Here is a 17959-nt window from a genome sequence, read left to right as displayed (position 1 = left end):
TGTGTGGTGGGCGGGGTCAGAGCAGGAAGTGATAGTGTACATAAATAACTATCCACACTCCACTTCCTGTTACTGATCAGACTAGCTTTTATCTCCATGGAAGTGTACTGTAATGAGTCCATCTCCCTGCACTTCCTGTTTACCTACATACTACTTACATGGCTGGAAACCTTTGTAGACTTTATGTTTGACTGGAGTTAGTCTGTCCTCCACTGCTGACCACAGTCACCTTAGAGAGACTGACGGTCGCTGACGTGCTGCTCCACCATAGACGTGATGATGATAACTGATGTAACTTTCCACCATAGATGTTGGGCTGACAGGTGACCTGTGAGTACTGATGGGATAGATTGAGTCCTCCAACGGCCCCTGTCAGTCGTATTGATTACCCAGCAGTGTATGTGTGTGTGTCCATGTATGTAACCTTTCTCTCACTCTAGACAGTAAAGCTGAAGGCAGAGGCTCGTCTGGACCTGCTGAGACAGGTGGGTGTTGCCGTGGATACCTGGCTGAAGAGCGCCATGAACCAGGTGATGGAGGAGCTGGAGAATGAGCGCTGGGCTACGCTAAACTACACTACCCACGATCCCTCACTCTCGGTGAGACACCTGCCCTCCCTCCCTCCCTCCCTCCCTCTCACTACACCACCGTTCCACACTTTGGAGGAAACTACCCACAATCCCTCACTCTACACTACACTCACTGAAATGCCTCTCTCCCACTACATGTCATCACCCCAGACTGTTTCTTTACCACAGGGCAGCCAAGGCATGTGTGTGGGCTTCAGCACTTTGGCCGTGTGTGTGTGTGTGTGTGTGTCTGTGTGTCTCTGTGTGTCTCTGTGTGTCTCTCTGTGTGTGTCTCTGTCTGTGTGTGTGTGTCAGCAGGATGTTGAGGTAAGCAGTCTCTGCTCATCTTCATCACTTAACATTCTGTTCATATGACACTGCAGCAACCACAAGAGAGGGGGGGGTGAAGACTGAGAGGAAGGAGGGAGAGAGAGAGGGGGGGGTGAAGACTGAGAGGAAGGAGGGAGAGAGAGGGGGGGGTGAAGACTGAGAGGAAGGAGGGAGAGAGAGGGGGGGGGTGAAGACTGAGAGGGAGGAGGGAGAGAGAGAGGGGGTGAAGACTGAGAGGAAGGAGAGAGAGGGGGGGGTGAAGACTGAGAGGAAGGAGGGAGAGAGAGAGGGGGGGGTGAAGACTGAGAGGAAGGAGGGAGAGAGAGAGGGGGGGTGAAGACAGAGGAAGGAGGGAGAGAGAGAGAGAGAGAGAGAGGGGGGGGGGTGAAGACTGAGAGGAAGGAGGGAGAGAGAGAGGGGGGTGAAGACAGAGGAAGGAGGGAGAGAGAGGGGGGATGAAGACTGAGAGGAAGGAGAGAGAGAGAGAGAGAGATAGAGGGGGGTGAAGACAGAGAGGAAGGAGGGAGAAAGAGAGGGGGGGGGTGAAGACTGAGAGGAAGGAGGGAGAGAGAGGGGGGGTGAAGACAGAGGAAGGAGGGAGAGAGAGGGGGGGGTGAAGACTGAGAGGAAGGAGGGAGAGAGAGAGGGGGGGTGAAGACTGAGAGGAGGAGAGAGAGTGAGGGGGGGTGAAGACTGAGGAAGGAGGGAGAGAGAGGGGGGGGTGAAGACTGAGAGGAAGGAGGGAGAGAGAGGGGGGGTGAAGACTGAGGAAGGAGGGAGAGAGCGAGAAGGGGGGGTGAAGACTGAGGAAGGAGGGAGAGAGAGAGGGAGGGTGAAGACTGAGGAAAGAGGGAGAGAGAGAGAGGGGGTGAAGACAGGAAGGAGAGAGAGAGGGGGGGGTGAAGACAGAGGAAGGAGGGAGAGAGAGAGGGGGGGTGAAGACTGAGAGGAAGGAGGGAGAGAGAGAGGGGGGGTGAAGACTGAGGAAGGAGGGAGAGAGAGAGGGGGGGTGAAGACTGAGAGGAAGGAGGGAGAGAGAGGGGGGGTGAAGACTGAGGAAGGAGGGAGAGAGCGAGAAGGGGGGGTGAAGACTGAGAGGAAGGAGGGAGAGAGAGAGGGAGGGTGAAGACTGAGGAAAGAGGGAGAGAGAGAGGGGGGGGTGAAGACTGAGAGGAAGGAGGGAGAGAGAGAGTGGGGGTGAAGACAGAGGAGGAGAGAGAGAGAGGGGGGGTGAAGACTGAGGAAGGAGGGAGAGAGAGAGGGGGGTGAAGACTGAGAGGAAGGAGGGAGAGAGAGGGGGGGGGTGAAGACTGAGAGGAAGGAGGGAGAAAGAGAGGGGGGGGTGAAGACTGAGAGGAAGGAGGGAGAGAGAGGGGGGGTGAAGACAGAGGAAGGAGGGAGAGAGAGAGGGGGGGTGAAGACTGAGAGGAAGGAGGGAGAGAGAGAGGGGGGGTGAAGACTGAGAGGAGGAGAGAGAGTGAGGGGGGGTGAAGACTGAGGAAGGAGGGAGAGAGAGGGGGGGGGTGAAGACTGAGAGGAAGGAGGGAGAGAGAGGGGGGGTGAAGACTGAGGAAGGAGGGAGAGAGCGAGAAGGGGGGGTGAAGACTGAGAGGAAGGAGGGAGAGAGAGAGGGAGGGTGAAGACTGAGGAAAGAGGGAGAGAGAGAGAGGGGGTGAAGACAGGAAGGAGAGAGAGAGGGGGGGGGTGAAGACAGAGGAAGGAGGGAGAGAGAGAGAGGGGGTGAAGACTGAGAGGAAGGAGGGAGAGAGAGAGGGGGGGTGAAGACTGAGGAAGGAGGGAGAGAGAGGGGGGGGGTGAAGACTGAGAGGAAGGAGGGAGAGAGAGGGGGGGTGAAGACTGAGGAAGGAGGGAGAGAGCGAGAAGGGGGGGTGAAGACTGAGAGGAAGGAGGGAGAGAGAGAGGGAGGGTGAAGACTGAGGAAAGAGGGAGAGAGAGAGGGGGGGTGAAGACTGAGAGGAAGGAGGGAGAGAGAGAGTGGGGGTGAAGACAGAGGAGGAGAGAGAGAGAGGGGGGGTGAAGACTGAGGAAGGAGGGAGAGAGAGAGGGGGGTGAAGACTGAGAGGAAGGAGGGAGAGAGAGGGGGGGTGAAGACTGAGAGGAAGGAGGGAGAGAGAGAGGGGGGGTGAAGACTGAGAGGAGGAGAGAGAGTGAGGGGGGGTGAAGACTGAGGAAGGAGGGAGAGAGAGGGGGGGGTGAAGACTGAGGAAGGAGGGAGAGAGAGGGGGGGTGAAGACTGAGAGGAAGGAGGGAGAGAGAGAGAGAGAGGGGGGTGAAGACTGAGAGGAAGGAGGGAGAGAGAGAGAGTGGGTGAAGACTGAGAGGAAGGAGGGAGAGCGAGTGGGGGGGTGAAGACTGAGAGGAAGGAGGGATAGCGAGTGGGGGGGTAAGACAGAGAGGAGGGAGAGGGGGTGGTGACGACAGAGAGGTAGGAGGGCGGAATTGGAGATGGGGAGAGTGATAATGGGAAACGGAAACCAAAGGAAAGGATGAGGGTGAAGAGGAGGAGAAAGTGGATGATAGAAAGGAGGAGAGTGACAGAATGAGTGCTCTGTTCCATTGGCCCAGTGTTCATTTCACACCAGTCTGGTTTATCAGTGTGATGGAGAATGAAGTAGCTTTTCCTCAAGGTGAAAACTACTAGTATACTATAGTACAATCCTCTTGTTAGAATCCCTTCTGGCCATGATGATGACACCTGTTACATATTGATTTGTAAGAGCAGGAGTACAGATATGTTTGCTTTTTGCTTGACAACATCAAGGTGTTTATACATTATTAAAAGCAGAATGGGTTTCTTTTTTAAGTCATCATTCCAAGCTAAATGTGTTAGCCTACATAAGAAGAGCAAACTCCTTCCTCTGCTTACAATATCGGGAAAGGGAACACACATCACACACACACACACACACACACACACACGACTAAGCTTCCTATCGGGAACATAGTGAATTTTGAAAACACAGACAGACCAAAACCCTGATTGGGTTGCTGTATCCGGTCCCAAGGAGGGTGGGCCCATATGCCACCTGATCTCTCTGAGCCAATGAGGTTCCCTGAGGACAGGTAAAGGAGGGGTCAGGACATAAAGGTTTTACAGAGACACACTTCACATCATCTGACTCAGAAGGAGGAGAGAGAACCACACTGGAGCGTTAGAAGTAGCTCATTGTGATGTGTGTGTAGGGCCCAGTTGATCTGGAGCGGTCGGAGGGTGAGGAGTGCGAGGAGAACATGGAGGTGTTTGATGACAGCAGCTCCAGCCCCTCTGTGACTCTCAGGAACTACCCACTCACCTGCAAAGTCCTCTACTCATACAAGGTAATACACCCCCCTCTCCCCCCTTTTGCTCCCAGAACAGCCTCAATTCGTCGGCCCATGTTGACTCTACAAGGTGTTGAAAGCGTTCCACAGGGATGCTGGCCCATGTTGACTCTACAAGGTGTTGAAAGCGTTCCACAGGGATGCTGGTCCATGTTGACTCTACAAGGTGTTGAAAGCGTTCCACAGGGATGCTGGTCCATGTTGACTCTACAAGGTGTTGAAAGCGTTCCACAGGGATGCTGGTCCATGTTGACTCTACAAGGTGTTGAAAGCGTTCCACAGGGATGCTGGTCCATGTTGACTCCATTGCTTTCCACAGTCGTGTCAAGTTGGCTGGATGTCCTTTGGGTGGTGGACCCTTCTTGATACAGACAGGAAACTGTTGAGTGTGAAAAACCCAGCAGCGTTGCAGTTCTTGACACAGCCGGTGCACCTGGCACCTAATTCCATACCCTGTTCAAAGTTCTTTAAATCTTTTCTCTTGCCCATTCACCCTCTGAATGGTACACACACACAATCCATGTCTTGATTGTCTCAAGGCTTAAAAATCCTTCTTTAATCCGTCTCCTCCCCTTCACCTACACTGATTTAAGTGGATTTAACAAGTGACATCAATAAGGGATCATAGCTTTCACCTGGGTTCACCTGGTCAGTCTGTCATAGAAAGAGCAGGTGTTCTTAATGTTTTGAACACTCAGTATATTTGCTTAGCTATGCTATAATGTACAGTGCCTTGCGAAAGTATCCGGCCCTCATGAACTTTGCGACCTTTTGCCACATTTCAGACTTCAAACATAAAGATATAAAACTGTATTTTTTTGTGAAGAATCAACAACAAGTGGGACACAATCATGAAGTGGAACGACATTTATTGGATATTTCAAACTTTTTTAACAAATCAAAAACTGAAAAATTGGGCGTGCAAAATTATTCAGCCCCCTTAAGTTAATACTTTGTAGCGCCACCTTTTGCTGCGATTACAGCTGTAAGTCGCTTGGGGTATGTCTCTATCAGTTTTGCACATCGAGAGACTGACATTTTTTCCCATTCCTCCTTGCAAAACAGCTCGAGCTCATTGAGGTTGGATGGAGAGCATTTGTGAACAGCAGTTTTCAGTTCTTTCCACAGATTCTCGATGGATTCAGGTCTGGACTTTGACTTGGCCATTCTAACACCTGGATATGTTTATTTTTGAACCATTCCATTGTAGATTTTGCTTTATGTTTTGGATCATTGTCTTGTTGGAAGACAAATCTCCGTCCCAGTCTCAGGTCTTTTGCAGATTCCATCAGGTTTTCTTCCAGAATGGTCCTGTATTTGGCTCCATCCATCTTCCCATCAATTTTAACCATCTTTCCTGTCCCTGCTGAAGAAAAGCTGGCCCAAACCATGATGCTGCCACCACCATGTTTGACAGTGGGGATGGTGTGTTCAGGTTGATGAGCTGTGTTGCTTTTACGCCAAACATAACGTTTTGCATTGTTGCCAAAAAGTTCAATTTTGGTTTCATCTGACCAGAGCACCTTCTTCCACATGTCTGGTGTGTCTCCCAGGTGGCTTGTGGCAAACTTTAAACAACACTTTTTATGGATATCTTTTAGAAATGGCTTTCTTCTTTCCACTCTTCCATAAAGGCCAGATTTGTGCAATATACGACTGATTGTTGTCCTATGGACAGAGTCTCCCACCTCAGCTGTAGATCTCTGCAGTTCATCCAAAGTGATCATGGGCCTCTTGGCTGCATCTCTGATCAGTCTTCTCCTTGTATGAGCTGAAAGTTTAGAGGGACGGCCAGGTCTTGGTAGATTTGCAGTGGTCTGATACTCCTTCCATTTCAATATTATCGCTTGCACAGTGCTCCTTGGGATGTTTAAAGCTTGGGAAATCTTTTTGTATCCAAATCCGGCTTTAAACTTCTTCACAACAGTATCTCGGACCTGCCTGGTGTGTTCCTTGTTCTTCATGATGCTCTCTGCGCTTTTAACGGACCTCTGAGACTATCACAGTGCAGGTGCATTTATACGGAGACTTGATTACACACAGGTGGATTGTATTTATCATCATTAGTCATTTAGGTCAACATTGGATCATTCAGAGATCCTCACTGAACTTCTGGAGAGAGTTTGCTGCACTGAAAGTAAAGGGGCTGAATAATTTTGGCCCAAACCATGATGCTGCCACCACCATGTTTGACAGTGGGGATGGTGTGTTCAGGTTGATGAGCTGTGTTTGATTTGTTAAAAAAGTTTGAAATATCCAATAAATGTCGTTCCACTTCATGATTGTGTCCCACTTGTTGTTGATTCTTCACAAAAAAATACAGTTTTATATCTTTATGTTTGAAGCCTGAAATGTGGCAAAAGGTCGCAAAGTTCAAGGGGGCCGAATACTTTCGCAAGGCACTGTATTTCCACAAACATTCTTTATCTAGACAGATGATGTAGTAATATGTACATCAACATGAAGGTGTGTAAAAGAGCAATGCAAACGTTTTTGGCTCCACCAGGGTCAGGGGGCTCCACCCATCAGGGTAAGGTCAGGGGGCTCCACCCATCAGGGTCAGGTCAGGGTCAGGGGGCTCCACCCATCAGGGTAAGGTCAGGGTCAGGGGGCTCCACCCATCAGGGTCAGGTCAGGGGGCTCCACCCATCAGGGTCAGGTCAGGGTCAGGGGGCTCCATCCATCAGGGTCAGGGGGCTCCACCCATCAGGGTAAGGTCAGGGTCAGGGGGCTCCACCCATCAGGGTAAGGTCAGGGGGCTCCACCCATCAGGGTCAGGTCAGGGTCAGGGGGCTCCATCCATCAGGGTCAGGTCAGGGTCAGGGGGCTCCATCCACCAGGGTCAGGGGGCTCCACCCATCAGGGTAAGGTCAGGGGGCTCCACCCATCAGGGTAAGGTCAGGGTCAGGGGGCTCCACCCATCAGGGTCAGGGGGCTCCACCCATCAGGGTCGGGTCAGGGGGCTCCACCCATCAGGGTCAGGGGGCTCGACCCATCAAGGTCAGGGTCAGGGGGCTCGACCCATCAGGGTCGGGTCAGGGGGCTCCACCCATCAGGGTCAGGGGGCTCGACCCATCAAGGTCAGGGTCAGGGGGCTCGACCCATCAGGTTCGGGTCAGGGGGCTCCACCCATCAGGGTCAGGGGGCTCCACTCGACAGGGTCAGGGGGCTCCACCCATCAGGGTCAGGTCAGGGGGCTCCACCCATCAGGGTCAGGGGCTCCACCCATTAGGTCAGGTCAGGAGGCTCCACCCATCTGAACACTGAACGCATTTAACATTAGAGCCATAAAATAGCAGTTTGTATTGTCCATTGGTTAATACTCTCCTCTCCTCCTTTTCTACTCTCCTCTCCTCCTTTCCTCCTCATCTGTCTGTCTGTGTCTCTCTCTCTCTCTCTCTCTCTCTCTCTCTCTCCGTTTCTCTAGGCATCTCAGCCAGATGAGTTGAGTATAGAGGAGCATGAGATGTTGGAGGTGATAGAGGATGGAGACATGGAGGACTGGGTCAAGGTAACAACAACAATCAAATCAAAGTTTGTCACGTGCGCCGAATACAACAGGTGTAGTAGACCTTACAGTGAAATGCTGAATACAACAGGTGTAGTAGACCTCACAGTGAAATGCTGAATACAACAGGTATTATAGACCTTACAGTGAAATGCTGAATACAACAGGTGTAGTAGACCTCACAGTGAAATGCTGAATACAACAGGTGTAGTAGACCTTACAGTGAAATGCTGAATACAACAGGTGTAGTAGACCTTACAGTGAAATGCTGAATACAACAGGTGTAGTAGACCTTACAGTGAAATGCCGAAAACAACAGGTGTAGTAGACCTTACAGTGAAATGCTGAATACAACAGGTGTAGTAGACCTTACAGTGAAATGCTGAATACAACAGGTATTATAGACCTTACAGTGAAATGCTGAATACAACAGGTGTAGTAGACCTTACAGTGAAATGCCGAATACAACAGGTGTAGTAGACCTTACAGTGAAATGCTGAATACAACAGGTGTAGTAGACCTTACAGTGAAATGCCGAATACAACAGGTGTAGTAGACCTTACAGTGAAATGATGAATACAACAGGTGTAGTAGACCTTACAGTGAAATGCTGAATACAACAGGTGTAGTAGACCTTACAGTGAAATGCTGAATACAACAGGTGTAGTAGACCTCACAGTGAAATGCTGAATACAACAGGTGTAGTAGACCTTACAGTGAAATGCTGAATACAACAGGTGTAGTAGACCTTACAGTGAAATGCTGAATACAACAGGTGTAGTAGACCTTACAGTGAAATGCCGAATACAACAGGTGTAGTAGACCTTACAGTGAAATGCTGAATACAACAGGTGTAGTAGACCTTACAGTGAAATGCTGAATACAACAGGTGTAGTAGACTTTACAGTGAAATGCTGAATACAACAGGTGTAGTAGACCTTACAGTGAAATGCTGAATACAACAGGTGTAGTAGACTTTACAGTGAAATGCTGAATACAACAGGTGTAGTAGACCTTACAGTGAAATGCCGAATACAACAGGTGTAGTAGACCTTACAGTGAAATGCTGAATACAACAGGTGTAGTAGACCTTACAGTGAAATGCTGAATACAACAGGTGTAGTAGACTTTACAGTGAAATGCTGAATACAACAGGTGTAGTAGACCTTACAGTGAAATGCCGAATACAACAGGTGTAGTAGACCTTACAGTGAAATGCCGAATACAACAGGTGTAGTAGACCTTACAGTGAAATGCCGAATACAACAGGTGTAGTAGACCTTACAGTGAAATGCCGAATACAACAGGTGTAGTAGACCTTACAGTGAAATGCTGAATACAACAGGTGTAGTAGACCTTACAGTGAAATGCTGAATACAACAGGTGTAGTAGACCTTACAGTGAAATGCTGAATACAACAGGTGTAGTAGACCTTACAGTGAAATGCTGAATACAACAGGTGTAGTAGACCTTACAGTGAAATGCTGAATACAACAGGTGTAGTAGACTTTACAGTGAAATGCTGAATACAACAGGTGTAGTAGACCTTACAGTGAAATGCTGAATACAACAGGTGTAGTAGACCTTACAGTGAAATGCTGAATACAACAGGTGTAGTAGACCTTACAGTGAAATGCTGAATACAACAGGTGTAGTAGACCTTACAGTGAAATGCTGAATACAACAGGTGTAGTAGACCTTACAGTGAAATGCTGAATACAACAGGTGTAGTAGACCTTACAGTGAAATGCTGAATACAACAGGTGTAGTAGACCTTACAGTGAAATGCTGAATACAACAGGTGTAGTAGACCTTACAGTGAAATGCTGAATACAACAGGTGTAGTAGACCTTACAGTGAAATGCTGAATACAAGAGGTGTAGACTTTACAGTGAAATGCTTACTTACAGGCTCTAACCAATAGTGCAAAAAAGGTATTATGTGAACAATAGGTAAGTAAAGAACTAAAACAACAGTAAAAAGACATATACAGTAGCGAGGCCATATACAGTAGTGAGGCTATATACAGTAGAAAGGCTATATACAGTAGAGAGGCTATATACAGTAGAGAGGCTATATACAGTAGAGGCTATATACAGTAGAGAGGCTATATACAGTAGAGAGGCTATATACAGTAGAGAGGCTACATACAGTAGAGGCTAAATACAGTAGAGAGACTACATACAGTAGAGAGGCTATATACAGTAGCGAGGCTATATACAGTAGCGAGGCTATATACAGTAGAGGCTATATACAGTAGAGATGCTATATACAGTAGAGAGGCTATATACAGTAGAGAGGCTATATACAGTAGAGGCTATATACAGTAGAGAGGCTATATACAGTAGAGAGGCTATATACAGTAGAGAGGCTACATACAGTAGAGAGGCTACATACAGTAGAGAGGCTACATACAGTAGAGAGGCTATATGCAGTAGCGAGGCTATATACAGTAGCGAGGCTATTTATAGTCGAGGCTATATACAGTAGCGAGGCTATATACAGTAGAGGATATATACAGTAGCGAGGCTATATACAGTAGAGAGGCTAAATACAGTAGTGAGGCTATATACAGTAGTGAGGCTATATACAGTAGAGAGGCTATATACAGTAGCGAGGCTATATACAGTAGAGAGGCTATATACAGTAGAGGCTATATACAGTAGCGTGGCTATATACAGTAGCGTGGCTATATACAGTAGCGTGGCTATATACAGTAGAGGCTATATACAGTAGAGAGGCGTTATACAGTAGAGGCTATATACAGTAGCGAGGCTATATACAGTTGAGGCTATATACAGTTGAGGCTATATACAGTAGAGAGGCGTTATACAGTAGCGAGGCTATATACAGTAGAGGCTATATACAGTAGAGAGACTAAATACAGTATCGAGGCTAAATACAGTAGAGAGACTACATACAGTAGAGAGGCTATATACAGTAGCGAGGCTATATACAGTAGCGAGGCTATATACAGTAGAGGCTATATACAGTAGAGATGCTATATACAGTAGAGAGGCTATATACAGTAGAGAGGCTATATACAGTAGAGGCTATATACAGTAGAGAGGCTATATACAGTAGAGAGGCTATATACAGTAGAGAGGCTACATACAGTAGAGAGGCTACATACAGTAGAGAGGCTATATACAGTAGCGAGGCTATATACAGTAGCGAGGCTATTTATAGTCGAGGCTATATACAGTAGCGAGGCTATATACAGTAGAGGATATATACAGTAGCGAGGCTATATACAGTAGAGAGGCTAAATACAGTAGTGAGGCTATATACAGTAGTGAGGCTATATACAGTAGTGAGGCTATATACAGTAGAGAGGCTATATACAGTAGCGAGGCTATATACAGTAGAGGCGTTATACAGTAGAGGCTATATACAGTAGCGTGGCTATATACAGTAGCGTGGCTATATACAGTAGCGTGGCTATATACAGTAGAGGCTATATACAGTAGAGAGGCGTTATACAGTAGAGGCTATATACAGTAGCGAGGCTATATACAGTTGAGGCTATATACAGTTGAGGCTATATACAGTAGAGAGGCTACATATAGTAGCGAGGCTATATACAGTAGCGAGGCTATATACAGTAGAGGCTATATACAGTAGCGAGGCTATATACAGTAGAGAGGCGTTATACAGTAGCGAGGCTATATACAGTAGAGGCTATATACAGTAGAGAGACTAAATACAGTATCGAGGCTATATACAGTAGAGAGGCTATATACAGTAGTGAGGCTATATACAGTAGTGAGGCTATATACAGTAGAGAGGCTATATACAGTAGAGAGGCTATATACAGTAGAGAGGCTATATACACTAGAGGCTATATACAGTAGAGAGGCTATATCCAGTAGAGAGGCTATATACAGTGGAGAGACTATATACAGTAGAGGGGCTATATACAGTAGAGAGGCTATATACAGTAGAGAGGCTATAAACAGTAGAGGGGCTATATACAGTAGAGTGGCTATATACAGTAGCAAGGCTATATACAGACACTGGTTAGTCAGGCTGATTGAGGTAGTATGTACATGAATGTATGGTTAAAGTGACTATGCATATATGATGAACAGAGAATAGCAGAAGCGTAAAAGAGGGGTTGGTGGGTGGTGGGACACAAAGCAGATAGCCTGGTTAACCAATGTGCGGGAGCACTGGTTGGTCGGCCAATTGAGGTAGTATGTACATGAATGTAGAGTTAAAGTGATGCAGCTGTAGAACCTTTTGAGGATCTGAGGACCCATGACAAATCTTTTTAGTTTCCTGAGGGGGAATAGGCTTTGTCATGCCCTCTTCACAACTGTCGTGGTGTGTTTGGACCATGTTAGTTTGTAGGTGATGTGGACACCAAGGAACTTGAAGACCTCAACCTGCTCCACTACAGCCCCGTCGATGAGAATGGGGGTGTGCTCGGTCCTCCTTTTCCTGTAGTCCACAATCATCTCCTTAGTCTGGGTTACGTTGAGGGAGAGGTTGTTATTCTGGCACCACCCGGCTAGGTCTCTGACCTCCTCCCTATAGACACTAAACACACAGCACTGCCTAATATAGTCCTATTTCATTGGTTGACCAGGGCTGTCCTTTAACACAGAGCTCTGTAATTGGTTCATGGTCTAACATCCTGTTGTGTGATTGGCTGTTTCAGGCGAGAAGTAAGACAGGGCTGATTGGCTACGTCCCTGAGAAGTATCTTCAGTTCCCCACCTCTAGCAGCCTACTGAGCATGCTCCAGTCTCTCGCTGCCCTGGACGCACGTTCACACACCTCCTCCAACTCCACCGAGCCAGAGATACACACTGGCAGCATCAACGGAGACGCCAGCTGTAAGAACACACCACTACACACACATGCAAACACCACTACACACACATGCAAACACCACTACACACACATGCAAACACCACTACACACACATGCACAAAAACTAGGCAAATACAAACCCTCTCAAAGAATAAAGACACATTTCCAACTTGTTTGTCAGATCAAGACTTTGATGGAAACAAAGATCTGAAACCAATGTGTGTTCATTAACTTCAGTAGGTTCAAGCCTCATGGATTGTTCCAGAATGTAATTATAATCCTCCTCTCCCCTCTCCTCTCTCCCCCCTCTCACTCTCCCCCCTCTCTCCTCCTCTCCCCTCTCCCCCCCCCTTCCCTCTTCCCTCTCCTCTCTCCCCTCTCCTCCCTCCCCTCTCCCCCCTCCCCTCTCCTCCCCCCCTCTTCCCTCTCCTCTCTCCCCCCTCCTCTCTCCCCCCTCCTCTCTCCCTCCTCCTCTCTCCGCCCTCCCCTCTCCTCTCTCCCCCCTCCTCTCTCCCCCCTCCTCCATCCTCCCTCCCCCCTCCTCTCTCCTCCCCCCCCCCCCCCCCCTCTTCCCTCTCCTCTCTCCCCCCTCCTCTCTCCTCCTCTCCCCAGTGAGTTTTGTGAGGGCGCTGTATGACTATGATGGTCAGGCGGATGAGGAGCTGTCCTTCCCAGAGGGGGCTGTCATCCGTCTACTCAACAGAGACACCCAAACAGACGATGGCTTCTGGGAGGGAGAGTTCAACGGACGAGTGGGAGTCTTCCCTTCTGTACTGGTGGAGGACCTGACTGAGAGCAGAGAGAACAGTGTAGACAAACTGGTACACACACACACACACACACACTGGGGAGCAGACACACTGGGGAGCAGACACACTGAGGAGCAGACAAACTGGTACACACACACACACACACACACACACTGGGGAGCAGACACACTGGTACACACACACACACACACACACACACACACACACACACACACACACACACACACACTGGGGAGCAGACACACTGGTACACACACACACACTGGGGAGCAGACACACTGGTACACACTTACACACACACACACACACACACACACACACTGGGGAGCAGACACACTGGTACACACTTACACACACACACACTTGAGAGCACACAAGCACACACACACAAATGCATGCATGCACACTAGTGCTGAGCGATTAATCAACATTCCGGGTATTTTACGTTTTTTTAAACAACTAATTGACTGAAGTTGGTTCAATTATTTGAATTCCATTTCCTTTTTTTTCTTTTTTTTTCTTCAGCACATTGCACAGTTTCTCTAGCGATTCACTACTGTACGTCTCTCTGGATACGAGAGTCTGCTAAATGACTCACTACTGTAAGTCTCTCTGGATACGAGAGTCTGCTAAATGACTCACTACTGTAAGTCTCTCTGGATACGAGAGTCTGCTAAATGACTCACTACTGTACGTCTCTCTGGATACGAGAGTCTGCTAAATGACTCACTACTGTACGTCTCTCTGGATACGAGAGTCTGCTAAATGACTCACTACTGTAAGTTTCTCTGGATAAGAGAGTCTGCTAAATGACTCACTACTGTAAGTCTCTCTGGATAAGGGTGTCTGCTAAATGACTCACTACTGTAAGTGTCTCTGGATAAGAGTGTCTGCTAAATGACTCACTACTGTAAGTCTCTCTGGATAAAAGAGTCTGCTAAATGACTCACTACTGTAAGTCTCTCTGGATAAGAGTGTCTGCTAAATGACTCACTACTGTAAGTCTCTCTGGATAAGAGAGTCTGCTAAATGACTCACTACTGTAAGTCTCTCTGGATAAGAGAGTCTGCTAAATGACTCACTACTGTTCGTCTCTCTGGATAAGAGTGTCTGCTAAATGACTCACTACTGTAAGTCTCTCTGGATAAAAGAGTCTGCTAAATGACTCACTACTGTAAGTCTCTCTGGATAAGAGAGTCTGCTAAATGACTCACTAATGTACGTCTCTCTGGATAAGAGAGTCTGCTAAATGACTCACTACTGTAAGTCTCTCTGGATAAGAGAGTCTGCTAAATGACTCACTACTGTAAGTCTCTCTGGATAAGAGTGTCTGCTAAATGACTCACTAATGTACGTCTCTCTGGATAAGAGAGTCTGCTAAATGACTCACTACTGTAAGTCTCTGGATAAGAGTGTCTGCTAAATGACTCACTACTGTAAGTCTCTCTGGATAAGAGAGTGCTAAATGACTCACTACTGTAAGTCTCTCTGGATAAGAGTGTCTGCTAAATGACTCACTACTGTAAGTCTCTCTGAATAAGAGCGTCTGCTAAATGACTCACTACTGTACGTCTCTCTGGATAAGAGAGTCTGCTAAATGACTCACTACTGTAAGTCTCTCTGGATAAGAGAGTCTGCTAAATGACTCACTACTGTAAGTCTCTCTGGATAAGGGAGTCTGCTTATTGACTCACTACTGTAAGTGTCTCTGGATAAGAGCGTCTGCTAAATGACTCACTACTGTAAGTCTCTCTGGATAAGAGAGTCTGCTAAATGACTCACTACTGTAAGTGTCTCTGGATAAGAGCGTCTGCTAAATGACTCACTACTGTAAGTCTCTCTGGATAAGAGAGTCTGCTAAATGACTCACTACTGTAAGTCTCGCCCCCCTTTCGGAAAAGCTGACCACGACTCCATTTTGTTGATCCCTGCCTACAGACAGAAACTAAAACAAGAGGCTCCCACGCTGAGGTCTGTCCAACGCTGGTCCGACCAAGCTGACTCCACACTCCAAGACTGCTTCCATCACGTGGACTGGGAGATGTTTCGTATTGCGTCAGATAACAACATTGACGAATACGCTGATTCGGTGTGCGAGTTCATTAGAACGTGCGTTGAAGATGTCGTTCCCATAGCAACGATTAAAACATTCCCTAACCAGAAACCGTGGATTGATGGCAGCATTCGTGTGAAACTGAAAGCGCGAACCACTGCTTTTAATCAGGGCAAGGTGTCTGGTAACATGACCGAATACAAACAGTGCAGCTATTCCCTCCGCAAGGCTATCAAACAAGCTAAGCGCCAGTACAGAGACAAAGTAGAATCTCAATTCAACGGCTCAGACACAAGAGGCATGTGGCAGGGTCTACAGTCAATCACGGACTACAGGAAGAAATCCAGCCCAGTCACGGACCAGGATGTCTTGCTCCCAGGCAGACTAAATAACTTTTTTGCCCGCTTTGAGGACAATACAGTGCCACTGACACGGCCTGCAACGAAAACATGCGGTCTCTCCTTCACTGCAGCCGAGGTGAGTAAGACATTTAAACGTGTTAACCCTCGCAAGGCTGCAGGCCCAGACGGCATCTCCAGCCGCGCCCTCAGAGCATGCGCAGACCAGCTGGCCGGTGTGTTTACGGACATATTCAATCAATCCCTATACCAGTCTGCTGTTCCCACATGCTTCAAGAGGGCCACCATTGTTCCTGTTCCCAAGAAAGCTAAGGTAACTGAGCTAAACGACTACCGCCCCGTAGCACTCACATCCGTCATCATGAAGTGCTTTGAGAGACTAGTCAAGGACCATATCACCTCCACCCTACCTGACACCCTAGACCCACTCCAATTTGCTTACCGCCCAAATAGGTCCACAGACGTTGCAATCTCAACCACACTGCACACTGCCCTAACCCATCTGGACAAGAGGAATACCTATGTGAGAATGCTGTTCATCGACTACAGCTCGGCATTCAACACCATAGTACCATCCAAGCTCGTCATCAAGCTCGAGACCCTGGGTCTCGACCCCGCCCTGTGCAACTGGGTACTGGACTTCCTGACGGGCCGCCCCCAGGTGGTGAGGGTAGGCAACAACATCTCCTCCCCGCTGATCCTCAACACTGGGGCCCCACAAGGGTGCGTTCTGAGCCCTCTCCTGTACTCCCTGTTCACCCACGACTGCGTGGCCACACACGCCTCCAACTCAATCATCAAGTTTGCGGACGACACAACAGTGGTAGGCTTGATTACCAACAACAACGAGACGGCCTACAGGGAGGAGGTGAGGGCCCTCGGAGTGTGGTGTCAGGAAAATAACCTCACACTCAACGTCAACAAAACTAAGGAGATGATTGTGGACTTCAGGAAACAGCAGAGGGAACACCCCCCTATCCACATCGATGGAACAGTAGTGGAGAGGGTAGCAAGTTTTAAGTTCCTCGGCATACACATCACAGACAAACTGAATTGGTCCACTCACACAGACAGCATCGTGAAGAAGGCGCAGCAGCGCCTCTTCAACCTCAGGAGGCTGAAGAAATTCGGCTTGTCACCAAAAGCACTCACAAACTTCTACAGATGCACAATCGAGAGCATCCTGGCGGGCTGTATTACCGCCTGGTATGGCAACTGCACCGCCCTCAACCGTAAGGCTCTCCAGAGGGTAGTGAGGTCTGCACAACGCATCACCGGGGGCAAACTACCTGCCCTCCAGGACACCTACACCACCCGATGTCACAGGAAGGCCATAAAGATCATCAAGGACATCAACCACCCGAGCCACTGCCTGTTCACCCCGCTATCATCCAGAAGGCGAGGTCAGTACAGGTGCATCAAAGCTGGGACCGAGAGACTGAAAAACAGCTTTTATCTCAAGGCCATCAGACTGTTAAACAGCCACCACTAACACTGAGTGGCTGCTGCCAACACACTGACACTGACTCAACTCCAGCCACTTTAATAATGGGAATTGATGGGAAATGATGTAAATATATCACTAGCCACTTTAAACAATGCTACCTTATATAAATGTTACTTACCCTACATTATTCATCTCATATGCATACGTATATACTGTACTCTATATCATCGACTGTATCCTTATGTAATACATGTATCACTAGCCACTTTATACTATGCCACTTTGTTTACATACTCATCTCATTTGTATATACTGTACTCGATACCATCTACTGTATCTTGCCTATGCTGCTCTGTACCATCACTCATTCATATATCCTTATGTACATATTCTTTATCCCCTTACACTGTGTACAAGACAGTAGTTTTGGAATTGTTAGTTAGATTACTTGTTATTACTGCATTGTCGGAACTAGAAGCACAAGCATTTCGCTACACTCGCATTAACATCTGCTAACCATGTGTATGTGACAAATAAAATTTGATTTGATTTGATTTGGATAAGAGCGTCTGCTAAATGACTCACTACTGTAAGTCTCTCTGGATAAGGGTGTCTGCTTATTGACTCACATGTAAATGTAAAAAATGATTGGAAGGACCAGTTATATTGATAGTGTTTTCAATGATTAGGAATAAGTCACAATATGCAGAATCTGTGAAAGATGATTGACATTGTCCTCCAACCCCTAATTTTGACTTTGTTT

At 47.7% G+C, this 17959-nt stretch overlaps 1 protein-coding gene across 1 annotated transcript in view; it reads left to right on the top strand.

Annotated features, from left to right (window-relative positions):
* LOC139385832 (F-BAR and double SH3 domains protein 2-like) overlaps positions 1 to 17959 on the top strand; it is a 114057-nt gene that overhangs the window by 94809 nt on the left and 1289 nt on the right. Inside the window, exons 13-17 of the mRNA XM_071131082.1 lie at positions 441 to 599; positions 4104 to 4238; positions 7669 to 7752; positions 12413 to 12590; positions 13180 to 13388. Of these exons, the coding sequence (XP_070987183.1) occupies positions 441 to 599; positions 4104 to 4238; positions 7669 to 7752; positions 12413 to 12590; positions 13180 to 13388 (765 nt within the window). The remainder of the gene's footprint in view (positions 1 to 440; positions 600 to 4103; positions 4239 to 7668; positions 7753 to 12412; positions 12591 to 13179; positions 13389 to 17959) is intronic.

This window comes from Oncorhynchus clarkii, chromosome 27, assembly GCF_045791955.1.
Source record: "Oncorhynchus clarkii lewisi isolate Uvic-CL-2024 chromosome 27, UVic_Ocla_1.0, whole genome shotgun sequence".
Taxonomy (NCBI): Eukaryota; Metazoa; Chordata; class Actinopteri; order Salmoniformes; family Salmonidae; genus Oncorhynchus; species Oncorhynchus clarkii.
This window is presented reverse-complemented; position numbering and strand designations above follow the sequence as displayed.